Below are 26,326 nucleotides of genomic sequence, written 5' to 3' on the forward strand. Positions count from 1 at the left end.
CCCCTACTCCTAGTAAATCACAGTCGATGCTTGCTGTTTGTTTGCCAACGTTGCTGCTCTTGCTGCTGCCGCTGCCAACTGGAATGCATCGCAGATTTCTTCGCCCCTGTACCTGCGTGAGAAGCCACAGAAGGGAATTGACCTCATAAAAACAAAGCAGGCAGCAGGACACGTTTTGGGGCGGGAACCGTGGGGGGCCCCTCCACGAGGGGCCCCCAGGGTTCACTCCGAAGTCTGGGGCTTTTTAGCAGGATTATCACCGGTAGTTGCTATTCTGTTCGTCTCCTCCAATCTTTAACCCTTTTGAACTCGTTGGCTCTCATGTTGGTGGCTTGATGCCTTCGCTACAGCCAGCTGGCTTAGGGGCCCCTTGTACCCTGGAGCCCACGGAGGGCCCTAGAGCTCCCTCAAGTCCTGGCTCCTGAGGACACTTCAAACTTAACCCGGAGCCACTGAAACTTTATAAAGCTAGGTCCCTTGCGGAAATACCGGTGAATCCATTGGGGACCAAGGGGGAACGGCAGGCAGCCGTAGCGGCCGCCGCTGTACCTGATGCTCCTGCAAGCTGGTGGAAGAGAAATACGGAATTAAGGAAGATTGCCGGAGGGCAGAAAGCGCACAATTGACTACTTCATGATAACGGAGGTGCTCTCGAGGCCTTCGGGGGCCCGGGCCCCCCCCAGAAACTCTCAGAAGATTCCTCCAGAGAATGTTGGTGAGGCGGCAAGCAGCAACAGCAGCAGCAGCACTCTGAACATCAGCAGCAACAACAAGCCCAGAATCAAGGATCATGGGAGGAAGAGAGGTACCCACAGCTGCTGTCCTTCCGCACGAAACCTGTGGCTGCTAAAGCCGCTGCTGCATCGTGCTCAAGAGGTTTTTACTGCAGTTGAGTCAGAGCTGCAGCAAACTCTGCACGAGCAGCACCACCATATCGCTGCTACTGCTGTGCGGGACCTTCAAGCCTTTGCCGACCTCTTGTCATCGCTCGTTTGTAGCCAGGAGGGCCCGCAAGAATTGCTTCAAGGAGGATCATCAGAGGGACCCTTGCAGCCCCGTTCAGCAGCAACAGCGCCAGCATCGGGGGTGGATGCGAGCTTCCTCGCAAAGCTAGCAGCAACTACAGAAACAGCAACAACGGCTGCACCACCAGCAACAGCGTGTGGGTCCTGGGTCTCTCCAACCGTAGTGTGTCCTGGCGCGCAACTCCGTAGACCAGATGGAAGTCCCATACAGCAGCACGAGCAGCAGCATCTGCAGCTGCACGAGCATGACCAGAAGCAACAGGAGCCTAAGCAGCAGCCTCATGTGGACCACCTGGGCAATGCACGCGTCGAAAAAAGGCGAAGGGCCCCTTCTAAGCAGACTCAGGAAACTGCAGATCAACCCACAGCTGGTGTTGCACTGGCTGTTTTAACACCAGCAACAGCAGAACCACAGCAGAGCAGACGACGACGAGATAGTCCACGGGACGACGGGACTGTGCCTGCTGCTGCGGCAGCTGGTGCTGCTGCTGTTGAGCCGCCAGCGACTGCCGCTGCACCTGCTGCTGGACGCATGCAACGGCCAACTGGAGCAACGCCTCATTCCACGCCGCCGCCTTCCCAAGCAGCAGCAGCACCCCCTCCTCCTCCACCTCCTCCCCCGTTTGCTGCAGTACCGCCTCCACCTCCGCCTCCTCCCGTGGCGTGTTGGGCTGCAACAGGACCACCAGCAACAACAGCGACAGCAGCAGTTGACTCTCGGCAGATGAATACCGTTTCTGTCGCAGTACCAGGCCTCTCTTCGGAGGCATTGGCGGCGTTAAGTTCTCTCAGCGAGAGGGAGCGCGAGGAGACAGTTGAAATCCTCAATGCGCTGTCTCTTCCCCCGCTTCTAACGCCAACTCAGCAGCGGCATGCTGATGGCCCAGCAGGGCCTCACAAAGGCTCGGATGGTCTTATTGCCCCTGCTGACGGGGATAAGGGGATTGGCGAAAGAGCAACCCTCAACTCTAGGCTGCAGAAGCGCCAGCAACAAGAAACGCAGTCGGCGGTATTTAACGGTTCAAGCAAAGGAGGCACTCCCCCCGCTGCAGGGGCACCGTTGGCCTCCGAGAGCGCAGGGGCCAGTACAGGGGGCCTTCCTGGGGTCATCTCGTGTGTATCAAGGTCGACGGAGGCGTGCAAGATCGGCGGTAGCTCCGACGCTGAAGAAGGAGAGATATCCGACTACGGCCTTGACAGACCATCCGTTCCTCCTGCTGCTCTGCAAAACGCTGCTGGAGATGGAACTGGAGACGGTGTGAGGGAAGAGCAGCATCAGGAGCAGCAACAGGCAAGAATATCTCGGCTTCCAATAGCAGGCGAAGCTACCTACCGGCGCGAAAGTGGAGGGTGCAGTAATCCGGCTGACACAGGGGATTGTGGGGGATCATTTTCTGCTGAAACTGTCCCTTCTTCGCCCAGGACGGCTTCGCAAGGCGTGGGGACCCCGGACTCGAGCCTACTGGATGCGCTGATCGCGGCGAGGCCCCTTTCTTCAGAGGCGGTGTTATGCAATTTGTACAGCTTGAAGAAATGCGAGGCGTCAAGACCACAGCAGCAACTCCATCGCAAGCAAAAGAGAAGAACCCAGGAGGCTCAAGAAAGGCACCGCCAAAGGTGGGCGCAGATACAGCAGAGGAGGGCCCAAGCAGCCGCTAGGAGACAGCAAGTGAAGGGAAATGAATTCGGCAGGGAGGAAGACGGAAGCAGCCACTGCACTGGAGAAAAGGCCGCCCGCTTGCCCTTGACCCCTCTAACTCATTGCTAATTACTGAATCCGTGCTTTCCATCCCTCTCTCTCGATGACTTTATTTTTTTTTAGGCGCTTGCGTTGTTTTTGTTGTGCTGTGGAAATGGCTACCTTTAATTCTCTTTTCCGCCTGCGAATTCAAGGCATCAGCAACATCTGGCATGTCTTTGGTGTTTGTTGCGCATGGTGGTCATCCCGTGTTTTTGCTGAGAACGTAACATTCCGAAAGCCAGGAGCTCTCACAGTCTGAGTCAAGTATTTGTTCAGTGAGCGCCGACAGGAAGTTCTAAGGTGGTACACTCCTGGGCAATCATTGCTTTCTCATCCCCCAGCACAGTTAGTCTTGCATTTGGACTGTCGTATGCAATACGCTGCGCGGTGCCTTCCTGCCTGGCTCCGCCAGTGGAGCCCAGCAAAGGGCTGTGATGGCTTGCCAAGAATAAGCAAAGGGGCCCTGGCAGATCTAGTGTCCACGACGTAGGACACTTCAACCCAATAATTCTTTTATTCTCTGGTATATGCCACACGTTTCAATGCCGGGCAAACTGGTTTCAGGGGAACAGTTCTGAGAGCTGGTGCTTCTGGACAGGGAGCTCTACCATCCGTCGTAGTCTAGGTGGTTAGGATACGCGGCTCTCACCCGCGCGACCCGGGTTCAAGTCCCGGCGACGGAACTCTTTTATGTAGACCGGATAACAGGTGAATGGGATGCTATCTCGATCGGACATCACTTCTTGTTGGTATACTTCCACTGACCATTAGATATTCGAAAGGTACTCCCGATTAGGTGCTAACTGTACGCCAGTTGTAAATCCTACACAATCACGTCCGTTTCCTTGAAGTCATCACATTCAAAAGAGGCCCTAAGGAGAAATTGCTAAATTTTTGTACCTTCGTACGTTCCTTTGGATTTTTTTTCCCTGTGATATGTCAAAAACGCCCATACAAAGACCCTACCGAGTAGTGGTGCACACCATCATACAGGAGACGGGGCAACATCAACAGTTTCTGTTGACGTGATGCTATCAGATTCAGTAATGAGGGATAAAAGACGATGTTACTGTATATAATTTCAAAGGATTCACAGTTCTGCGTAACTGGGAGCAACATGTCCATGAATCTTTACTCGATTGGGAGCAAACTCGTGCAGAGAGCTGGATATACAATGCCGTTGCACTGAAATGCACTGGACACCAAAATGGAGTGCCCAAAACTATATCTATGCATTTTTCTACCCAGCAAAATAAACTTAAGATACCTGAACTCTAGCATGCAAGACCAAACTTGCAGCGGTTTGTCCTCACTGCGGTGGCGCTGCTCACGTTCCCTGCTCAAAGCTGATTATTAGTGGTGTTAAAGAAATTATTTGTGGGCGTTTGACATAAAAACGGTACTGAAATGTTGGCCGTAAGTGTGGGATGCCGCATCCCACTGTTTCAGCTGACTGTTTCTTAAGGGTTCAACGTGGTTGTGGCTGCAAATCTGGCCATTAAACTCCAGTGCGCTCTCCTCCTGGAGCCTCCACTGTGCTTAATTAGGCACAGTTGGCATTAAGGTACGTCTTTGAGCGCGCGACTTTGGTGGCAAAACATAATTGGGGAAAACGACGTCCCTCGAGGCCTGGCATTCCTCTCGTGGCGACAATCTCGGAGTTGCCACAGTTACACAGGAAGCAACATAGGTGGTGTTCGGAGACACAAAAATTGTGTTCGCCGTGGAGAGTGGCGCAAGCGAAAATACCTTGTCCCTCGGGTGACCTGCTCACTTGTGAAGTGAACCCCTCAAGAACCGAATACAACATGAAACAATGGACCGACATCGAACCGGCAGCCTTCCGCTTACTTAGCGGATGCGCTACAGGCTAAACTGAGGATGCTTGATTTTTGCTTTGTTATTACTTGATTTAGTTGCATCAAATATTGCCTCCGTGACGCTCTGATGTTGTAAGAGCACAGTATTACACAGCGGGACCACAAGGAATAGATTACTGTAACCTTATAAGGCAATATGAAAATTCAGGAAGCTGAAGTCTAACGTGAAAACGAAGAAAGACCAAGCAAAGGGGTCAATCGCATGGGGAGCCCTTCACGTATGCTGGTGGATGGATCATGCTCGATTCTGATTCATTCGCGCCGCACTCCCGTTCGGACAGCAGGTCTACTTAGAGCAACCATTAATGTGTACTTCATCTTTGAAAATTTTATTGTTTAGCGCGAGCTCGCTTCCGACTAGCACTTCCCCCTGCACAAATCAGCATTACAGTGGGTGTGCTCGCAATAGGTTTTGATAGGTTTTGTTACCCGTTGGATGTTAGCAGTTTGCTGTCTTTGCTTTCCCTACACGGAGAATATTGAGTCTAACCAGTATTTTGACCTAATCCTGACGCACGGGCAAGTAGAAACATTCCGTTGCAATGCGTCTATGCCAATGTTGAGGACGCACTGCATTCCTCAAAGCCTGTTAAACGGATGTTGAGAAGCGGCTTGCCCATATCAACAAGTGTCCAAAACACACATGAGACGTCAGTAAGTAAAACGCTTCACAAGCTTCTTTGCTGGGGGCGCTATACAATACAGGTCTTTCAGGAGGGCGACGAATCCCCTTACATCCTACTGACTCCATGATCCCCGCCAAGCAATCGTGCATGAAAGCCCGGGCCATAAGCCCTCTAGTTGAGTAATCTCCTTGTCGTGAGTACTCATCGTGGAGATTGTTCTCTCTGTACTGTGCCTTTGGATACAGAATCCCCTACGGTCCTGCACCTGAAATAATGCGGTGGGCGGTGTGCTGGGTTAGCTAAAGCACAACGGCAAATGAGCATGATGAATATTAGGAAACTGTAGCAAAAGCGATGCTCCGCAGAGCAGTGCATGTGGGTGGGCTGATTAAAACAACATAGGTTCCTGCCACTCCTCAGAGCCTACCGCCACCCAACATCTGCTCGGCGTGGCAGAGCGGCACGACTGTGTGGAGTGAACGCTGCTATACACGGCTTTGCACAGTATACTGCATCCCTCGGCAGAGCCATCAAGCAAAGCGTCGTGCGCCCTGTTTTCGTCACTGCGCTTTGGTCGCAACAAGTGCGCCGTGACCAGAGCAGACCCCTTGCCTGCTTCACCAAGCAAATTCCCTCTAAATATCTTTCTTTCGTGAAAGTGAAGTGAAGAGAAACGAAGTACAAAACAAAAGCGGACGGGGAGCTCTCGCTGCACGTGTGCGGAATTGTTCGAGGACTCAGTGCTCGTGTGGCTGTGACTTTGGCATATATCAACAGAGATATATATCGTAACACAAACACAAAATATCCACATTGTTTCGCACGTGCAGTGTGAACGCCCGTTGGCGTACACTCTGACCGACCCTCAAGTAGGAGGTCGAACATGTGTGGAGTCAAAACAGCCCAGCAGAAAGACTGCTTATTACTTGAATGCCTATGAATTTCCCGCAAGAATCAACTCCTGCTCCGCTTCGACGGTGGAAGAAGTAACCTGCAAGGTGCAACGGCCTGACAACCACCATCAGTATGTGGAGACAACAACAAACAATACCGCAAACAACTGCTTCATGCCAGCACCCTGATGCCTTTCCCGGTGTGCTCTTGTTTTCCCTCTTGCACGAAAGTGCAGCTTTAATGCTACTTGGCGAGGCGTATTCGAAACGAGAGGGGCCACATTGTCCCCCTCGTCGGTTGCTCGAAAAATTCGGAACAAAAAACAAGTGCAGTTTTTTTAACTGCAACTTGGAGTCCGCTCGGTCTTGACGGCGGTTAAAGGAATTCCCACGGACGACCCTGGAGGCTGAGCAAGCTGCTGCCGTTTGTACTGTCGAGTGCTTTTGCGCCGTTTGCTGTTGTTGCTGCTGTTGCTACTGCTGTTGTTGCGACGGCAGCTCACGGTTCTGCTGCTTGCGGCGAGGGGAACGTCTGCCTTGTCCACTCCCAGATCCTCTGATCCCACAAAATCCCGGTGCTGCTGCTCCACCCGTTGAATATGGTCTTTAAGGATGTCGTGCTCTTCGAGCCACTGGCTGTATTGGGGGTCAACTTTCTGAAAAATGCGGTGAAGCATTAGCAGCTTGGAGTGAATGATCTTGCTGTCGGCAATCAGGTGCCTCTGTTGATTTACAGAAAGCAGCAGCTTTCGCTGCACGCTAGCCACTTGGTCAGCGGACCGAATTGCTTTATCCAGCGTTGAATTCAGCTCATCAGAGGAAGATAGACTGAAGGCAGAACAGAAGAACAAGTGCAAACCACGTTTTGCAGCGAAGTCGTACTACCAGCAGCAGATGTTGGTTGACGCCAACTGAAAGGCCTGTACGGCATTACGACCCCATAAAATGTACTCATAACACTTTCCTCATAACAGTTTTAAAGGGCAGGTGTTGCTTCAAGGTAGGGTAGACAGGCGGCCTTAGATGTCGCTGCAGCTCAGGGAACACAAGGCATCGGACACTGTGTTGCGCAACTTACTTATCAGTTACCAAATCCCTCAAGGTGGCACAGTCCTTGCCAAGTTCCCTCGTGAGTCTGTCATAGTCAGACGCGAATCCCTGTGTGTCATGCGTAGCTTCTTGCTGCGGCACAGTATATGTTTGGTTGGCATCACTTGGGGGGCCTTCTTGTGCAAGGCCACCGGTCACAGGGCTTGGCTGCGAGAAGGGGAAAGGCATTCCAGAGCAAAGTGGATGCCCTCCAAGAGGAGCTCCGCCAACGGTGCTGCTGCCGCCTCCTGTTTCTGGACTCGTTACAAGTTGAATGGGTGATAGAGAAGAATGAGCGTTTGCTGCTGTAGGGGTTTGCGCGTTATCTGTAGAGGGCGAGCAGAGGTACGAGCCGAAGTATGAAGCTGCAAACGATGTCGGGTCTTGAACTCCAGAGATAAAATCCCCCGCCTCTCCGTCGCGAGAAGCTCCCAGAAGATGCATCGCAGACGGTGCTGTCGTGTCTGGCACCCAGCCTTCAACACCTGCGGCGCTAAGCCGCTCCACCCCAGGACCGCAGACGGGCTCTGGGGTGCTGCTCGGCTGCAGCAGCAAAAAGTGCTGCTGCGCTGCTGCAGAAGACTGTGGCCCCTGGATATATGCGTCTGTCAAGAAGGGAAGAGACGGAAAGGCTGTCGATGTGGCCGGCACCGAGTGTCGGTCCAAAGGGCCCTCCGCATCAGCATGCATTGTCGACAGAGGCAATGGCTCAAGAACTTATAGAGGAACCCCACAGCAGCAGTGCCGCTAACGCCACCAGCAGGTGGACTTTCAACAGCAATAGAGGTCTTGGTCTAAAAGTTTCCCACAAACAAGCAGGAGGATGTTGATGATATTAATGAACCTGCTGTTCAAGAAAATGAGAAGGGGCTGCCTGTCAAGAATGGAACGGGGCAAATCACTGCCGATCTGAAAGCCCCATAGCTTAGCTCACAGTGGAGTTTCCGGGGAACACAACGGCATGAGATAAGAGCCTTATGACGGCACACAAAGGACTCTCACTCCCCTCTCTTGAGAAAAAAACAACACGTATATCCCGCGACGAAGGCCCGTAGCGACGGCAACAGCTGCCAGATACGGGCAAACTGCTGTGCTAGACAGGAGACGGAGTCTAGTGTGGATATGGAATGAATGAGTCAAGAGTGGAGGCAGAAGATGTGCGGAGAGTCAGGGGGGGACAAGTGGGGGCGACAGTGCAGCAATCTCTCCCGGCCTGCAGGAGACACCTCGAGGGCCAATGAAAAAGCAGGGGACGTGGAAAGATTAAGACACAAGAGACTGCAGGTGGGACCCGACAGTACGGGTCCGAAGGCAGCAGGGAAGCCGTAAGCCTGTCAAGACAGGCCACAGGCGATGCAGGGGAGCTGCAGGAGAGGAGAGTCAATAGTGCCAGCGTGCTACACAGCTGCAACCCACGATAACACTTCAAAAGCAGGTGGAAACAGCTTGCGCGACCGCAAAGATGAAAGCATTCAAGGAATTACTGCCTCAGCCACCCGCCCCCTCTACCAGCTCTCTGGTTGCACTGCCGAACGAACCCGCTTGGTCTGCCTTCGCGAACGCCGCTGCGTCTTAGTCAGCAGCACTCTATGGAAACAGGCACAAAATAAAAAGCTAAGTGCAGCACACGCCGAAACATTCCACAGAAATTCGAGCTGTGTCGCTCGTGATGAACGGCAGGCGCGACAAAAGAGCACCGGTTGCATAGCAGGCACCCCTTGCTGGTAGGTGGGGCGCGACCGCCCCTTATCGTAGAGAAACCCTTAGCCCTAATTTGTAAATCCCAGGTTCACACCCTTAGAAAACAGGAAGATCTTTGCTAAGCCCTATATTTGCAGCGAATTACCTCTCCGCTTGAGGAATCCTGCACCCCCCTATGGAGGCGAAAGTCGCCAAGGGCGGAAACAAACGTACACCTTGTAAGGTCTATCTACACAGTGCATTGATAAGCCCCCTAATAGCATCGTATTAATCGATTTGTAGAGTAAATTCAAAGACATTTTGCTGTTTAGCTATTTGATGCGTACAATCCCTCTTCTGTGTCAGTGTGTGCGCGCCGAGCCCTCTGCTAACGCCGGACTTCGCAAAGACAGGAGGGCCACGCCAACTTTCGTTTTCAAATAGAAAGAAGATGAGAGAAAATCGATAAGCATAATAATAATTTTGCCTTCCTATTTATACACAAGGCGAGCGAGAGTATTAACGAAAACATGTTCGCTCAGCAACACACATTTCCCATGTGGTGCTGGGCACAGGCGCCCGCTGTAGCATTGTATCTGCGATGCTAGCAATTCTGTTTGAAGTGGGCAGACGAACACTTACGCAACACTAGCAGGCAACCTTTACTCAGCCAAAAGTTCTCAACAACTGTCTACAGTGTTTTTTGCGAACGTCCAGGAGGGCTTGTTTGTATTTGTATGTGGGGCTGCCCTGCACCTTGAGGTACATCAAGCTGCACTGCAACGCATGGTAGGCCACTTCCTCTTCGAGCTCCCTTAGCTCTGTGGGCTAAGCGCCAGGTGGTGCGGGAGACCGGGCTCCCTTAGCTCAGTGGGCTAAGCGCCGGGGGAGAGGTCAGGTGCACTTAAGGAAGAGTCATTTTAAGTGCCTTGGCTCTTGCGCAGTTCACAATAGTCGTCAAATATGATCCGTGACAAGCGTTACACAATAGGCCCTAGTAGAGCAAAATTATCCGTGCTGTAGACTGATTAAGTTTCACCCGTAGTGAGGATTGCGCTGATACCGACGTTTAGTACCGGGAGCCCACCGTCGGCCAACTTGAACAACGCTCGAAGAAGCCTGCATTGCTATTTCTCCTTGGACTGCTTTTCAACGCCACCCTCAGCTGCCTGGCTGGGCTAAGCTTAACCTGGCGTTAAGGAGGCTTTGCACTGCTACTTCTCCGTTAGTTGCCGTTTTACGCCGCCCGAGTCAGTCTGGCTAGATGCTGAATTATCATGATTTCCTTCCATTTAGATAGCTCCGTAGTCCTCTTCGACTCCCACTGTAATGTGGGAGCTAAACTCAATACGGTCTGGCTGCAGTCGGTGTTTTCTGAGAAGTTATAGCTGAAAAACATTTCCTATATGGTGCGCTACTCTTCACCAGGCGAGCCCCTCGATGGGGTCGGTGTGTTGCACACTGTGTCATTACATATGCGAAAATTCCTGTGATGCTAAAGTCATGTTTGCATCAGCATATATCCATCTTTATCGGGTTTTCTGTAAGTACACAATCGTCAGTCTTGGCGCGCACTTGACGCAACGTCAAGTGCGCGCATCATCGACGTTCCCAAGTACAACGGTACTCGGCACCTTTAACCTCTGTACCAAGATACTACTATCAGATACGGCCTTAATGCAGGCCCTTGCAAGACAAACATATCATCCCGTTTCTTAAAAGCGTTAAGCAGCTTCGACACTTGCTGAGTTCTGGCGCAGGAAGCAGTACATGCGCTACTGAGTTTTCTACGGAAAAGGTAGACCTCGAAAGTCGCCACTACAGCCAAAAGTTAGTCCCCCTGTCCATTTGTTTGCAGGTAATTCAGATGGAGGCACAAATCTATCACATGCCACACGAAGAGTAAGCAGAACAAGAACCTCTGAGACTGCTATAATTGTCTGTTTTCTATGTGACTGCTTAACATCGAAGACCATAACTGATATACCGTCAACAGCTTCTGACCCAATATGCCGAAGGAGCAGCAACAGCGACTTGCAATCGACCTTCTTTGTAGCAGCGGTGGAACCCCAATCGTTACAAACAATTCCTTCACAAATGGATCTTCTACACGCGTCGCCGTGCTTGGTATAGAGCGGTGCGTCCGTAACTTCACATGCCTTGTATGGGCAATTTGGGGTTTTGGAGCCTTCTGCACGCTTTCCCGAGTACTTCTGTGTGCATGCAGGCCATTTCGTCTCTTACACCGACGCAAATACATGAGCATTTTTCTCTTGCATGCACTTTGGTGCATGCATTTTGTGCATGCGCTTCCCTGGTGACTTTTGACACGGTGTTTCCGGGGATTCAGCATGCGCGTTCGCCTCTTATATAGGTGCATCTGCACCATCCAGTCGCCCGGGGGATCACAGGTGACGGGGGCTTCAACGTAAGTTGAAGGGACAGGAAGCAAGGCACAACGGGCATTTCCTCCTTGCGCAGGCTAGACCAGACGTTGCAACTGTTGCTCCCTCGCCTCCGTTTTTCAAATATTGTCATCAGGTCCCGTAGAGACTCAACAAAAGCTCCGCCGCAATTTTCCACACCGAACTCCCTGAACAACGAACGCCGAACACGATCAAGCACACGTGCGGAGATTTCCAGACGATGACACCGTCGCTGCTTCAGCGCCTGTGACCGTCCGGTGAGTTGACAAGCAGTAACGTAACGTCAGCAGCAAAATCAATGAAAATTGTCCAAAAGAGTGACAAATTGAAGATGTCGCACAACTTTTCAGCAAGAGGGCAGGGCAGAATCGAATCCGCGACCTTCCGACTATTGTTCAACAGCGGCTAAAAATGAGCGGCAAACTCGCCAACTGAAATCGCATAGCGCAGGCCCACCAGTTTCTTTCCACTCTTTCCCCTTGTTGTCCTCACCATGTAGAATTTGCTTAGCGATGGGATGGGCGGGTTTATTTTGTCTTCCTGTAAGTCATAAGCTCTATGCATCACCGCCTCATCGCCTTCTCCAGAATGGAGCAGCACCAGAAACCCATAGGTATGTATTCAAGTAATCTCCAGTGGGTGGTACAAGGGTGTATATTGCACAACACGGAGAGTGGCGCACTGCATTGAACGGTGGTGCTGTACGCTGCTCACATCCTTAAGGAGAAAAAGAGTATGTGTGGCTCAAGCGTAAGGAGCATTGGTTGCTGCATCGTAAGTGTTGCTTCTACTACGCGGAACGGGCGACCGCTGCTGCTCGCCGGCAGACAAATACACGCTGCAGATGCACCCCAGAGGGAAGGGGAGGGGCAAAGCTCATGGCAGATCAGAGAAACGTTAATGAAACTCGCCCCAAATGCCCGCAAACGAAAGCAAAACACACTTGCAATGAGAGCACAGCCTGACCACATGCATGCATCTACAAAGAACACGCGAAATATATAATACGCCAAATACACCCACCTACCCACCCAAAGGGCTTTTCACTAGCAGCGCTATGTCGAGAGACCGCTTGCGCAGACGGGCACACGGGCCTGCAGCGCCCCTTCCCTCGTGACAGGCATCATTTATCAAAGCAATGGTGCATTGGTCTACCGATCCCCTGGTAACGGGGGGAGCGATTGGATGGTTTTATAGCAGAAGGCCCTCTTCGACGGGCTCGCTAGAGCAAAAACCTAAGGGTGGTTGTGGAACCTTCAGTGCTGCATACCCTGTAAATACAGACCGATTGACAGCAGACAGACAGCGCAATCCACTGAGCCAATGTACTTCGTCTTGCAGTTATAACGAATTCGACGTTCCAGTGGTCCACTGGCAAATATTTCGTATACTTACTCATCTGTTGTACTTAATCACTATGTTCTCGAAAATGAGATCCCCGTGCCTGCATTGGTGGGGCTATCAGAGTCTCTGCAGCACCACAGCAACGGGATGCAATGCTTTGGGTCGTCGTGGTGTCTTAAAAGAACTCGCTAGTTCTCGTGTCCCCACCGAGAAGAACCGCGTTGAGGCTCCCCGCAGCTGTGTAGACAAGTGGGCTGTTCTGCTGTTGTCTGTACTGCTGCTCCGTGCTGTTATCACCACTCAGCAGCTCCTTCAAGGCCCCCAGCCGTTGAAGGCTAGCCAATGCAGGGGCCCCGTAGAGCACTGGGAACGACCCCCTGTACACTTCCAGCTGCAAAGGCAGCAACACCTGCTGCAGCTGTATCGCTGTGGGTCGTTGTCGAGCACGCAACGAGGCCAGGCAGCTCTCAAAAGGTTTCCCCAGGAGTATGGAGTTGTTTGCCACCACAATTTGGTCTCCTAATACACGCATTCACAGTGACCGAGACAGAAACGCACAGCTGCAAGACACCAGGAGTTGGTGCTCTCGCTGTTGCTGTGTGTGTCACTTGCTGTTGCTGCTGCTGTTGCTACTGCTCTGTGGGCGCTTGCGGCTGTATGCGGTGCTTCCTGCTTTTCCCCCTGGGTGGTGCAGCGGCCTCACCTGGCATCAGTCCTGCTTTCTCTGCTTTGCTGTTCTCCACCACATAGGCAACGAAGATGCCCCCAACCTCCGGCGGATTCGCGTCAACTGCGAAACCCCACGGGGCCTCCACTTCAGCTTTCCTGAAGCACCACCCAGCAGTAAAAGCAGAAGGTGCAGTAGCAAAGGGAAGCTGATTCGCGTCCAGTACCACAAGGGACCACCCCGAAGCGATAGAGCAAGGGCAGCGAGAGAAGCTGTAGCAGCAGCAGGAGACGCAGCAGCAGCAACAGCAGAAGCAAGGAGATGTTTGCTCACATCAACGTAGGTAGAGCTTTCCTCAGCTCCTTGGGATCCGTCCGAGCCCTCAGGAGGGTTTCGTCTAGCGCTGCAAGCAGCTTTGCAGGTACTGCAGCAGCAGCAGCAGCGGCAGAAGCAAGTGCAGCTCTAGGCCCAGTACCCAGGAGAGCCCACGGGGTTTTAGCAGCAGAAGGGGGAGACGGAGCAGCAGCAGTGGACTTCATAGTTTGTGAAGATGAGGCAGCCAGATGTGCTGCTATTCTGTAGCAGCTTCTGCTCTCCCAAAGGCGGCCTCTGAGGCGCAGCGAATGTCCCAGCGTACACCAGGAGAGCGGGAGCTGCGGCGCGGCCTGCAGGAAGAGCAAGACCAACAATGCAGCAGCAACACGGCGGTGGATGAGCAGCATGCAGCAGCAGCAGCGGATTTAAGAGGAAGCGCCTTAGCAACGGGAAAGAAGAGACAGACAAATATCTAGACGAAGAGACAAAAAATGACGAGCCCGGCAAAGATACGTACAGAGAAAAACACGACAAAGACGTAGGTACCAAAAATACAAAGACAGAAGCAGAGACAGAACAGATAGTACGACCGTCTCACGGTGGGAAAACTCAGAGAGAGAGAAACTCAGAGAGAAACGCACACAGAGACACACACATAGATACGACGACACGGGCAGCCGAGGAGGCAAGCAGGTTGTAAGTATTTGAGGCGTATATACACCTGAACCCCCTGTACTGCAAGTGGAAGGACATCTTCTCCAACTTTGTTTCGCAGCTTCGCAGCGACTTCAGCGCAAAGGAGGAAAGACCACAGGGCCCCCTGCCGCATCGGCAACGCAGCGCGACACCGTTGCAGCAGCAGCAGCTGCTGTTGCAACGGTTGCTGCTGATGCTGCTGCTCCAGAGCTGCTGCTGCTGAACGGATTGCTGCAGCACCGTCAGGCAGACGTGCAGCAGCAGGAGTAACCAGGTCTGCTGCAGCAGAAACTCCAAGCAGAGACCACACCAACACTCGCCCGCGTTCTTCTCTTCTCCTGCTGTTGTTGTTGCTACTCTTGAAGGGCACGGACGCTCCAGAACGGTTTTCAAAGAAGACCCGAACATCCACTGCTCCTTCATCCAGTGCCTGTAGCACCTCCGGCTGCTGATGCTGCTGTCGGAACTGCATGTCGTGCTGTTGTTTCTGTTGTTGCTCGTGTTGATGCTGATGCTGCAGCTGCTCAGTGGTATACAGTTCGTATGCAACCTGGACGTCGCTGTCGCTGCCCCACAGCAAACATTGCAGCGACTCTTGGGTTAAGGCAGCAACGACAGCATGATGCGGCGCATGTACGATTTGTATAACAGCTACCAATTCGTCGTCCGCAGTGGCTGGTGCTGCTGGTGTTGCTGTTAGTGCTGGTATATTTGCTTTTGCTTGTGTTTCTGTCGTTTTTTCTGCTGCTGTTGACGAGCAGGCGGCGCCAGACTGGGGCAAGCAAGGTGCTCCTGCAGATGGTGTCCTTTGCGTGCCAAGACATTTTTCTCCAGCGGCAGAAGAGGCAGCACCATCAGCAGGCTGTGAAGGGATCAAAGCATCTGAAAGGGTGTGGTAATTTCTGAAAAGAAGAAAAGGCTTGGGGAGAGAATAAGCTATGAACAAGGGAGGAGTGGCACCTTTTCCTGACACCGCTGCTGGTGTGTTAGGACACCTCTGCGTACGGGGAGTCAGCTGTAGGCTCATGACTCCATTCTTTCCACTATTTAGCAAAATGCTGAAAATCAAACATAACGCGGAAAGACGCATGGGGCCTCGGGGGGCCTGAGTGTACGCCAGTCCCAACTTCCAAGCCATTTGCCATGCCTACGAGAGGAGTAAAGCCTCCATCTTTGCTAGTAAAACAAACTAAACATTGAAAGAAAAGGGAACATAATATGGGCGGAAACGGCGGAGATCTTCAGCAGCTGCTAGCAGAGACATCAAAGCGGCCGCTGTCTCGGGGCTGGGAGGTGGAAGCACCTGCAGAGGGCCTATAATCTTGAAGGATGTATTAATTACGCAAAAGATTTCAATCATCTGGTTTATTAGCTACGCAGCTACGCATAACCATAGCATAGTTATTTCACTACCATCCAACACATACAACCTTCTAGAAAGGCAGCCGAGGCATATTCAATAATTCTTACTACGGCTCATCCACAGGTGATAAACCAAGGCCAAAAGCGATGCAGCAACACCCTAACAATACCCCTTTTACAGGCCCAGAAGATGGTCGATGGTTAAGGTTGTCTACGGCCAACGCCGTATACGCTGTTTGTACTGTTCAGGCAGCCTGTTGTGTATTCGCCGTTTGCACTGCGTCAGCTGCTCTGTTGCACCAGCACGATGCCCATAGGCGTGTTCCAAAGCAACACTGGAGACTAAACCCTAAACCCTAAGAGGACGGCGTCACCCCGCCAGAGCAGCACAACATCCCCATCACCCAAGTGCGCCCAGCTCCCGAAGCGCATTCAAACATGATGTCCCACTTGTAGGTGCAACGACATCAAAAGCAGCTACCGAAGTTAGCGTATGTATTGCTGCTGCTGCTTTTACAGCAATACATAAGCTAGAGAGTATTGGAACACAGTTCCGCAACGCTGCATCTGAGCTACTGCCTCTACACCTGAGCAGCTGCTTGTACACCTGAGAACGACGATATGCGTGTCAAGAAGGCAAACAATGGGCAAATAATTGCCCAAAGCAAACAAAAACAGGACAACGGAGTCGCCGCAGCAGGCGCCTCGAATCTAAGACACTCAAGCAGCACGCTGCTGCGGAACACCTCACGGGTCTGGAGCTTTTGCTGCTGCAGCGGCCGCCAGGCTGCACGTGCAACACAAACGCCCGCCTGGCTCTACTTGGGCTACTAGCTAAGTCAATAAGGGGGCGGCCTCTGATTCAGAGCAAGAGATAAAGCTTCTGCGGTTGCTGTTGCTGCAGAGCTGCTCAATGGCACCCTTTGATGAGACAATCCCGGCTGCTGCTCCTGTTGCAAGATTGTTGCTGCTGCTGCATAGGTCTGCAAATAAGTCATCGCAACAACGCGTGGCTAGTGCCGGCAGCAACAAATAAAAATGATGTACCTGAGCAGCGAAAGCTGCTGCTCCACGGACGCGCTGCCGCTGCAGCTAGGAAGACGCTATGAAATCGCTGCTGCGGCTGCACCTGCTGCCTCCCCACCACGCAAACCATCGTCCGCAGCTTGTGCACCTCCTGCACCGGCGCAAACAGGAGCAACAACAGCTACTAACGAGAAAATGCTAATTATCAACAGTCACATCAGCAAAACTCAAAAGCAACAGCAGCAACAACAGCAGCAGCACCACCAAGTAACGAACAAGGCAACAATAGCAAGCAGCAAGAAGTAACAATACCAAAACAAGGGGCAGCTGTGGCAGCAGCACGAACAGATCCGCACCGGGTGCAGCTTGCTTCGATGAGAGCAGCTGTCGCAGGACCTCCAGTTCCGCCAATGCACCAGCCGCATGCTGCAGAAAACATGACATGAAGCAGCGCACAGAAAACATACACTCCAGCAGGCGGTACGGCGGTAGCGAAAACGCTGTGCCTGCAAGCGTCCGCTCCAGTAGCTGGTGACAGAGGTTTTAGCAACACAAGCAAGTGCAGAAACGCAACAAAAGCAGCAGCACGAGCAGCAGCAGGTACGGACATCAATGCGCTGCAGCAAATGTTCCGTCTGCCGTTGCTGCAGCTCCAGCACAGAAATGCGCCATTGCTGTCCCAGGGTACGCCGACTGCAACAAACGCCAACAACACACGCAGCATTAGCAGATGGAAACAACAGCACCAGGAGGGGATGGCACTGCAGCAGCAACAGCTAGCGCTCAATCCCCTCCCCTTTTCGGGCCAGGAAGCAATAACCTCTGCGGCAGCAACAGGAGCGACCGCAACAGTAGCAACAGCAGTAGCAGCAGACCTTCTGACAAGAGACAGGAACCGCTTGTGGTTTTCATAAGAACAGCCGAGAGGAGGGGGAAGTCTAGAGGGCAGAGGCCGCGGTATGCAGCCAGAAAGAGCGACAGTGTACTCCTCATCTGAGTCCGCTTGCTGCTGCTGCTGCTGTTGCCGCTGCTGTTGCTGCTGTTCAGCTCTCACAGTGTTGCTGTTACTGCTATTGCCTGCTCGGGAATCTGCTGCTGCTGCCTGCTTGGCAGCAGCAGCAGCAGGCAGGGCACCGTTCAATTTCCCCGCGGGGCACTTGTCCCACCGGCTGCTCGACTGCTTGGGTGGCGCTGCTGCCTTTGCTGCTTCTGCCGCTGCTGTTACTTTCGCTGCCGCTGCGGCTGCTGCTGCTGCCACTGCAGCTTTCACTGCATCTCCTGGGCCGTGTGCGGCTTCCAAGCTGACAGCCGCAGCAGCAGCAACGGCTGCTGCGGAAATTTCAGCCTGCACGACACTCGAGCCTCTGCTGCTGCTTGTGGCGGGAGGAGCCTGACACAAGTTGCTGCTATTGCTGCTGCTGTGCGTTTGATGTTGCATCGCGCCGGCTGGATGAGCAGCAGCTGCAGCAGATGTATCAGCGGGTACTTGAGAGGGAGGCGCTTCGTGGCTGGTCCGTTTGCGGACCTCAGGAGCAACGGTCGCAGAAGGCACCACTGCAGCATCTGCTGTTACAGGGCTGCCTGCTTTGCTGCTTAGGGTCGCTTTGAATTCATTGAAACGCTGCTGCCTCCACCGCATTTTGTCTTCCCTGTTTGCTGTGCTGCTGCATGTGCTGCTGTTGTTGCTGTGGTTGTTGGTCACCTCCAACTTTGTTACGCCATCACCTGAGGCCACTCCCATGCCCTGGAATTCCTCTGGAGCAGCAGTAACAGCAGCGGGAGCTGCGGCTGTTGGCTCTGAGGTTTGCTGAGCTGTTTCACTGCCATCGCTGCCAATGCTGCTGCCAGTGGCCTCGCCTGCGGCACCGCTCGCGCGGGGCCGTTTGCTGGTGCTGCCGCCATTGCTGCTACACGCGTCTAGATCTTTCGAAACAATAGCGGGTTGCAGCGTCTCAGCCGTCCGTTTCCTTTCCATAACGTCGCCGGCATGCTGGCTGCTGTTGCTGGTGTTGGTGCTGCTACTGGGTTCCTGCGCGATGATGCTGTTGCCAGCAGCTTCAGCTCTGCCTGTTGGTCTGCTGTGAGGTTTGTCTTCACTGCTTGAACTGCTGCTGCTACTGCTACTGGTATTGCTGATGCTGCTTGGCTTGGCGATGATACCTGCAGCCTCTGGTTGTGGCGATCCGTGGGCCTCGGACCTCTTCGGCAGCGTCTCAGCAGCGCCGCTTGGCCTGCTACTACTACTGCTACTACTATTACTATTACTACTACTACTACTACTACTACTACTACTACTACTACTACTACTACTGCTACTACTACTACTACTGCTACTACTGCAGCTGTCCATACTGCTGCTGGTCTTGCTGCTGTCCCCGGTGGTGTCTGTTGCACAATTGGCGTGGACCGTTTTGCTTCCACTTTCATGCAGGGCGTCGCCGCTGCTTGGGTGGCTGCCTCGGGCACTGGGGGCGCCAGTTGCTGCAGTTGGTACTGCTGGTGAAGGCTGCTGGTGCTGCTGCTGCCTGGGGAGGTGTTTGGAGGGCATATGCCGCCACCTAGCAGGAGACATGTCCCGCTGTCTCCGCTGCTGCTGGTGCTGCTGCCGCCGCCGCCTCCCGCCGCTGCTGCTGCTACTGCAAGAGGCCGAGCGGCAAGAGCTGCTGCAGCTCCTGCTGCGCCTGGTAGCGCGCCGCTGCATCAGCATAAACTGCTGCTGCTGCTTTTGCCACGCGTGTTGCCGTTGTCGTTGAAGCAGCAGCTGCTGCTGCTCCGAATGCCACCTGCTGCTGTTGTGGGAGCCTGAAGGATGCATGAGCATTACCATTCCCCGCTGTTGCCAGCGTCGACGGGATCGAGATCGAGATCGTGATCGTGATCGGGAACGGGATCGGCGGGAGGAGACAGCGGAAACTCCGCTTGCCCTGGAGAAAGATCTCCGAAAGTGCCCCTCCAACGGTCTGCTGCTGCTGCTGGCTGCTGCTGCTGCTGGTCCAGTGGGGCGTTCCTGCCACGACCTCTGGGGCCGGTGATGCTGCTGCTGTTGCTGCTCATACGAACTGCTGCCCCCTTCGTTGCAGGACGAGTCTGACGCCTCGTTGACGCTAATAGTGCTCACGCTTCGGCTTCGGCTCCTGCAACAGCAATAGCAGCAACAGAATAAATACCAGCACCAGTTGGTTGGGGGTGGCAGAAGCAGCAAATGCTACAATAATTTCTATTTGTGAGTGCAGACAAACAAGCGCACATTTTTCTCTCTCTATCCCCCAAAGACCCTCGTCTGTCTCGGGGGGCGCCAGGGGGCCCCTGCCTATCTACCCCGCAGCTTTTGCTGCTGTTGCTGCTGCCTCTGCTGCTTAAGCTCCTGCGTCGGGCTCTCCATGCAGACGACGGCGGCCGCCTCCGCATTTCTGTGTAGTATTGCTGCTGCTGCTGCTCGTGCGCATGCAGCTGCTGCAGTTGGTCTGGAGGCACTCGCCGCTGCAGCAAACGGGGAGGGCCCCTGGGGTCGGACAGGCCCCCAAGGCCCCCGTCCCTCTCCTCCCCTCTTCCATAATAGGCGATACGCAGCATCGGTGGTCCTGGGCTATCACTACACCGGCGTAAGGAGTACATGGGGGGCGCCAGCGGTCCCCCGCGGGGGCCCCCATAGTAATCGTATGGAGGGCCTTCTAAGGGCCCCCTGGGTCCCCAGCGGTCTGGAGGCATGGCGGGAGGGGGCTCTGATACACCGCTGCCATCGCGGGGGCCGGAAGACTGCACCAGAAGAAGCAGAAACAACAACAGCAACAGCGAGGGGGCGCTTTGTACAACGGTACAGGTGAAACTGCAATATGCGTTCCCCAGAGAGTGGCAGCCACAGTAGCAGCAGCAGAGGCACCTGCAGTTTCAGTAGCAGCAACAACAGTAGCAGCAGAGGGAACAGCACTATACCCAGGGCGCATGGGGTGGAGGAAGTCGCTGGCGGTGCGGCTGCCGCGGCCGCATGCCCACTAGAACGGCCGTTGCATGCAAAAAGGATCCACTGCGTGTCTTTTTGCAACTACTGGATGGAGGGGCCCCCGAGGGCCCCCGCGGGGCCCCTGTGCTGTTTGTAGGTATGGGCTGCTACAGGAGGCCCCAGATAAGTAATACAAAAGCAGAAATTGACACCCGTTTGCTCCTGTAAGGTGAACAAACGCACAACCAGTCCGAACAGTCACGAGGCCATCCGCTGCTGCTGCTACCGCTGCGGCAGCCCTGCCACTGCTGCTGCCGCCACCACTGCTGCTGTTGCTGCTGCCCTTTGCTCTCCTTATGCTGCTGATAACGGCACAAGCGCAGGAAGAGTTGGTGCGCACAAAGCAGAGGAGGCCGTGTGGGGTTGGCTGGCGAGGGCTCCGACCAGTTGAAGGTTTAGGGCATAGCGTGTCGGGTTTAGGGTTTGGCGCGGCGCCTGGAGGGGGAATTGCTGGTAAGATTAATTAACCTGGTTAACTGTATGTGATAATGGCATTTGCCAACTACTGAATTAGAGAACTTATTATATTTGCTCTACATATTGCAACTGCTGCAGCCACTTGGGGCTGCTGGTGCTGCAGCTGCAGCAGCTGCTACAGCGGCTGGTGCTGCTGCTCGTGCTGTTGCTCCCCCCGCCGGGTGCCGGTGCTAGAGGGTAGGTTAAGGCTCTTCCGGTGTTGTAATCAACTATCACAACAAAAAGCATCGCGAAAACTACAGATTGATTCTCTTGCATGCATTTTAACCCTTCCTCGACTGATATTGGGGCTGACCTTGAGGTCTGCAAGCAACCCCACACCGGCTGTCACCCAATCAGGTTCTGCGATTTGAGTGAACACCCCGCTGGTGTTCCCCTACCCCTTCCTCGTTGCTTTCTCCTGAATTCGAAGGAAGCGTTCTTTTTGTGCTTTTGAATAGTCGGTAGTCCGATTTTTTGCCCGACGAGGTGTGGGGCGTGCAGTCTTTCTGCCTTTTTGGTTTTTGCAGCGAAGCAGAGCATTCGCCCCTACTTGCCTGCCTTTCTCATCCCGTACAGGTTGCTGCTACTCAGTGACGCTGTGGCTCGGGTCACTGCGTCCGTATCTCTCGGCCTGTCGGTCATCTGATTGTGTTTCATTTGACTTTTTTCCAGAGTTTTTGACGCAAGATGGATAGCGCCAGCGCGGGTGTTGCTGCTACCGCAGGACCCAAAACCGGGGTTTGCGAGGTGCAGGTGGATGCTGCGGGTGTTCCGAGTTCGTTGAAGCGGTCCTTGGGTTTTTCTTTGGGCCGTGTCATCCCCTCCTACCCTATTCGCGTGCTGATGCACATATTGAGTCTGTTGGCTGTGTGTTTAATAGCAGCGAATTCCCTAACCGGTACGGCGACTGTTCGGGGTTCCTTTTGTAATAACACCGACATCGCGTTGCCGAAGAAGAAGGGATCGATTAACTTGGGGCAGCTGATGGTTCTTTCCTTCGTTGTGCCTTCCATTATTATCATCTTGGTGGAATTGCTCATAGCGCTGGTGCGGGCAACGGAGGACAAGGAAGCACAACAAAGCAGCAATGTGAGGATGTTCTGCTGGGAGGTGCCGCAGTGGATTGTAGATTTGTACACCTACCTCGGAGGGTTTGGCTTCACGATGGCAACCGCGTGGTTGTTTGCAGATTCTCTTAAGTGTTTTGTGGGCTCTCTGCGCCCCCACTTCTTCGACGCCTGCAAGCCGGACTGGTCTCAGGTGAAATGCAAGGGTAGCAATGGCGAGTATGTTTACGTTGAAGATTTCCACTGTATGAACGATGCTCACCGCGTTGAAGACGCCCGCCGCTCCTTCCCCTCTGGCCACAGTACGTACACCATGTGCGGCATGCTCTTCGGCGTTCTGTATCTCCAGGCCCGCTTCCGTTGGCATGAGCAGCAAACGGCACCTAAGCGGCGGCTGCGGACCAGACAGGGGGTTTTCGGTGCCTTCATGGAGAAGACGTTCTGGTTCTCTCAGGCCCTGGTCCCCATTCTGCAGGCTTTAATGCTCCTCCTCGCCCTGTATGTGCCTGCCACGCGCGTGCTGGAACATTTCCATCACGTCCGGGATGTCTGCACGGGAATGTTGCTGGGCGGCATGGTGGCTATATTCGGTGCCTTCTTCATCATCGACTTGCGCCCCTAAATTGGGCGGCAGCAGCAGGGACGAACGGCGGGATGCTTCTTGTTTGGTTTTCTGCTTACTTCTTGTTATCAAGCAGGTCCTCATTTCTGTTTCTTTTTTTGCTGCATCTTTTGTACTACCTAACGAGATAGCATCTCGTACTCACCGCCTGCGTATGTTTCCTTGTAACGGTAATGTCTTTGTACACGCGCAGGGTGCAGTGGTTGGCTTGTGTGCATTTAGCCTTCACTGCACATTATGCCGCGGGAATACAAGGGGAGTGGGGCGCCTATCGGGTTATTTGCCTGTCCACCGTTAGACCGGTGCCCTTGTTTTTTTAGGAGGGGAGCCCAACGTCTTTTTTTTTCTGTGCTGCGCCGCGCGGCATTGTCCCTCCCCCTCCCCCGCCGATATTAATGTGTGGGATAAAACATTTATGTATGCGTTCGGCGGAATGTGCGGACCAACGAACGCCCAGCAGGAGCTGCACGGGCCTGTGCCTGTATGTACAACCCATGCACTCTCCTCAGTGCAGTGCGCAGTCAATTATTTTTTCAAGTGCTGGGTCCAGAGGCGGTCGCCGCACCCTAACGGCTCTCCCCTCGGCCATTTTTTTTTTCGCCACCACCGCCCGCTGTTTCCACCGGGTGCAGTGAATAGCGGACATTTTTTTTTTTTAAGTGGTTAAGATTTAGTTATTTTTTTTAGGTCTTTCGCTTAGTGGTTAAGATTTAGTTATTTCTTTTAGGTCTTTCGCTTATATTGTAGTCAAAGATGTACCTATGGGTAGCCGGCCCATTGAGTGTTACCGGAGATTGAGGTGGGCTCGGGGTCATAGGTCTAGAATAGTTGAATTAGACTTGTGGACAGCTACAGGGGAAACATCGGTGAGAACGACGGCATATGTGAGTTTTATCCGTCGTTGGTTTATGGAATTCTTGGGATACTATTCGGAGGACCGGGGACGAGGAGCTGGCCTGGTGTGTGGATTTGTGCCATTTTTCTGTTTCGAGACTAGTGTGTTCATATATTTGTGTCGTGTATGTATGGATTTATGCGTGTTTTGTAGGCAAATGTACGCACAAAAAGTTTCTACGTGTGCACTAATTTAATTAATATGCACGCATCTATGTAGGTAATGCGCAGTGTGTATTCATTGTATCGATCGGTGTGGAAACAGACTCTGGCGAGCTGTTAGAGATGGCTGCCTCCTGTTCTGAGAAGGGCCACTATATACAGTCTCTTTTCATCACCCCATTTATTTGAAAGGGAAAACAAGTAATTTGATTTCTTTTCATGGTCTGAAGTCTAGGGTTTACTGTTTGCTTTGTTTGCCCGAGTGTTGCAGCAGCAAAGAAGAGCCCTATCGAGGCTGTGATAGGCAGAGCTGCGTGAGCTGTGTGGGGGCCAGGGAGCGGAAGGTTGGTTCAACCCAGAAGCGCAAGTTGAAAGCCGATAGCCGGAACATATTAAATAGACCTTAAAATATTGTTCTTTTTACCATCATCTTCCGTTTATTGCAGGGTAGAGCGGAGCAGCCCGACGACTGCTGAGAGGAAGCTTGAAGCTGTCCTCGTCGGTTGGATTGCTGAGGAGCGGCTGTAGGTTTGGGGCTTTTCACCTCTTCCACCCTTCGTGCGTTTCCTTTTTCTGCCTTTCCTCTAAACAAAACTAATAGTAAGAGAACGAGGAAGCCCATTTTTGCAGCAATTCGTTCCTCTTGCATGCGGCGACGCCGCAACAAGCCGCAGCGCACCGGCTCAAGCGCGGCTGATTTCTTCTCCTTGGGGTGTCAGGGGCCGCCCTGTGCAGTAGCGGAGTTGTGAAAATGGAGGTTTGTGAGTCTGTGTGTACGAGGGCCTCTGGAGATGTGGAGAGCGGGAATTCAAGGGGCCCTCCCGCCTCTCCAGGAGGAGGGCCCCCGTCTACAGCCGCAGGTGCTGCAGGAGCTCAATCTCGAGTGTACCCAGCGTACTTCTCTCGTCTGTGGGTGCACATGGTGAGCGGTGCTGCGATCTTGATTTGGGGCCTCGTCATGCTGATTCGCCTACCGGTTGAGAGGGGGGCCTTCTGCGGCGAGGATGACATAGCGCTTCCCTACATGCCCGCGTCAATTTCTGCTGCCGGTGCCTTTTGGATTAGCACGATGCTGCCCGCTTTCATCATTGTGGTAGTGGAGGTGCTTTTGTGGGCTGTGCGTGCGACTCAAGAAAAGGATAAGAGCGAAAGGGAACAGCAGGCGGTGGTGGTGGTGCTCGACCGAAGAATTCCCGAGACTTGTGTGCACCTGTACACCTACTGCGGTTCTCTGGCCATGTCGGTGGCATCTGTATTCCTCCTGACGAACTCGCTAAAGGCGGCGGTCGGGTCGTTGAGGCCTCACTTCCTTGACGTGTGCAGGCCAGACTGGAGTCGTGTATCATGCAGAGACAGCAGCGGCCTGTACGATGTTTATATTCCAGACTTCTTCTGCACAGGAGACCCTCATCGGGTGGAAGAGGCGCGACGCTCATTCCCCTCAGGCCACAGCAGCTGCACTGCTTGCGGGATGGTGTTTGCGATTCTCTACCTGCAGTGCCGCCTGCTGTGGCAGCAGCAAACCACTGCGCCGAAGAAACAGATGCGCCCAAGACAAAGCCGATGCGCTGCAGCTGTGGAACAACTCTACTGGATCACCCAGGCGGCCGTTCCATTCATCCAGTTCGGCTTGCTGCTCCTTGCGGTGTACGTACCCGCCACACGAGTGGTCGAACACTTCCACCGCGTCAGAGACGTGCTAGCGGGAGTGGCTCTGGGCACCGTCGGCGCCCTCTTCGGCTTCTTCTTTGTCGCAAATCAGGCGCGCACAGACTACCGCGTGCAATCGTGAAGGGGCCAGAAAAGACACGACGAAGAAGCCCGCAGCGGCAACAACAACAGTAGCTGGACAGCTGAAGGAGTGGAGCCGAGAGCCTCTGCCTGTTGCAACGTGCAGTACTCCCTGCTTATGCATCACCCTCCGGAAGTTCATCTTCTTGGCTGCCCGCGGCTGCAGTGTTTCCGTCCAGGCCGCATATTTATGTATGTAAGATCTCTTAGGCAATACCCTGCCCAAGCATTATGATGCTCCTCAAGCAAGTATAGTGCCGCATAGCACACACTTTCAGAGGGGGAATGCTCATTGTTTAACCCGGTTTAAAACAGCCGCCACACGCCACAACACAACGCACCACACCACAACGCCACACCCCCGTGGCGTCCTCGGAGGAAGGAGCAACCCGCGTCTTTTTCCCTTTCCTCTAGTCAGAACATGCAGTTAAGTTTTACTCACACATATCTGGGTCCACCCACTATATTGTGGCACCTCTAGTAGCGTCTTTGCCGAGGAGACTGTAGGAAGCCGTGCAGGCAGTGAACAGGCATTGAAGCCGTCTATGCCTATCACCTAAA

General features: G+C 53.5%; 6 protein-coding genes across 6 annotated transcripts; 3 read left to right on the plus strand and 3 right to left on the minus strand.

Moving 5' to 3' along the window:
• Window positions 1-633: 633 nt before the first annotated feature.
• Window positions 634-2,793, plus strand: EMWEY_00002260 (hypothetical protein, conserved; the record flags this gene model as incomplete). The annotated part of the gene is made up of 1 exon (XM_013479375.1): window positions 634-2,793. The coding sequence occupies one exon, from the start codon at window positions 634-636 to the stop codon at window positions 2,791-2,793; it is 2,160 nt and encodes a 719-aa protein (XP_013334829.1).
• Window positions 2,794-6,503: 3,710 nt separating this feature from the next.
• EMWEY_00002270 (hypothetical protein, conserved) lies at window positions 6,504-7,944 on the minus strand (the record flags this gene model as incomplete). The annotated part of the gene is made up of 2 exons (XM_013479376.1): window positions 6,504-6,993; window positions 7,244-7,944. 2 exons carry the CDS (start codon window positions 7,942-7,944, stop codon window positions 6,504-6,506), a joined length of 1,191 nt encoding a protein of 396 aa, XP_013334830.1.
• Window positions 7,945-12,879: 4,935 nt separating this feature from the next.
• On the minus strand, window positions 12,880-14,854 carry EMWEY_00002280 (Pdz domain protein, related, related; the record flags this gene model as incomplete). The annotated part of the gene is made up of 4 exons (XM_013479377.1): window positions 12,880-13,223; window positions 13,408-13,529; window positions 13,705-14,036; window positions 14,408-14,854. 4 exons carry the CDS (start codon window positions 14,852-14,854, stop codon window positions 12,880-12,882), a joined length of 1,245 nt encoding a protein of 414 aa, XP_013334831.1.
• Window positions 14,855-16,847: 1,993 nt separating this feature from the next.
• EMWEY_00002290 (hypothetical protein, conserved) lies at window positions 16,848-21,886 on the minus strand (the record flags this gene model as incomplete). Its single annotated transcript, XM_013479378.1, has 7 exons — window positions 16,848-16,921; window positions 17,127-17,196; window positions 17,379-17,463; window positions 17,646-19,904; window positions 20,018-20,526; window positions 20,967-21,069; window positions 21,804-21,886. The coding sequence occupies 7 exons, from the start codon at window positions 21,884-21,886 to the stop codon at window positions 16,848-16,850; spliced, it is 3,183 nt and encodes a 1,060-aa protein (XP_013334832.1).
• Window positions 21,887-21,916: 30 nt separating this feature from the next.
• EMWEY_00002300 (hypothetical protein, conserved) lies at window positions 21,917-22,918 on the plus strand (the record flags this gene model as incomplete). The annotated part of the gene is made up of 1 exon (XM_013479379.1): window positions 21,917-22,918. The coding sequence occupies one exon, from the start codon at window positions 21,917-21,919 to the stop codon at window positions 22,916-22,918; it is 1,002 nt and encodes a 333-aa protein (XP_013334833.1).
• A 1,807-nt stretch (window positions 22,919-24,725) lies between these two features.
• EMWEY_00002310 (hypothetical protein, conserved) lies at window positions 24,726-25,766 on the plus strand (the record flags this gene model as incomplete). The annotated part of the gene is made up of 1 exon (XM_013479380.1): window positions 24,726-25,766. The coding sequence occupies one exon, from the start codon at window positions 24,726-24,728 to the stop codon at window positions 25,764-25,766; it is 1,041 nt and encodes a 346-aa protein (XP_013334834.1).
• Between the last annotated feature and the right edge of the window lie 560 nt (window positions 25,767-26,326).

Source organism: Eimeria maxima, genomic scaffold (assembly GCF_000499605.1).
Source record: "Eimeria maxima Weybridge genomic scaffold, Emw_scaff11, whole genome shotgun sequence".
In the NCBI taxonomy this organism is placed as follows: Eukaryota; Apicomplexa; class Conoidasida; order Eucoccidiorida; family Eimeriidae; genus Eimeria; species Eimeria maxima.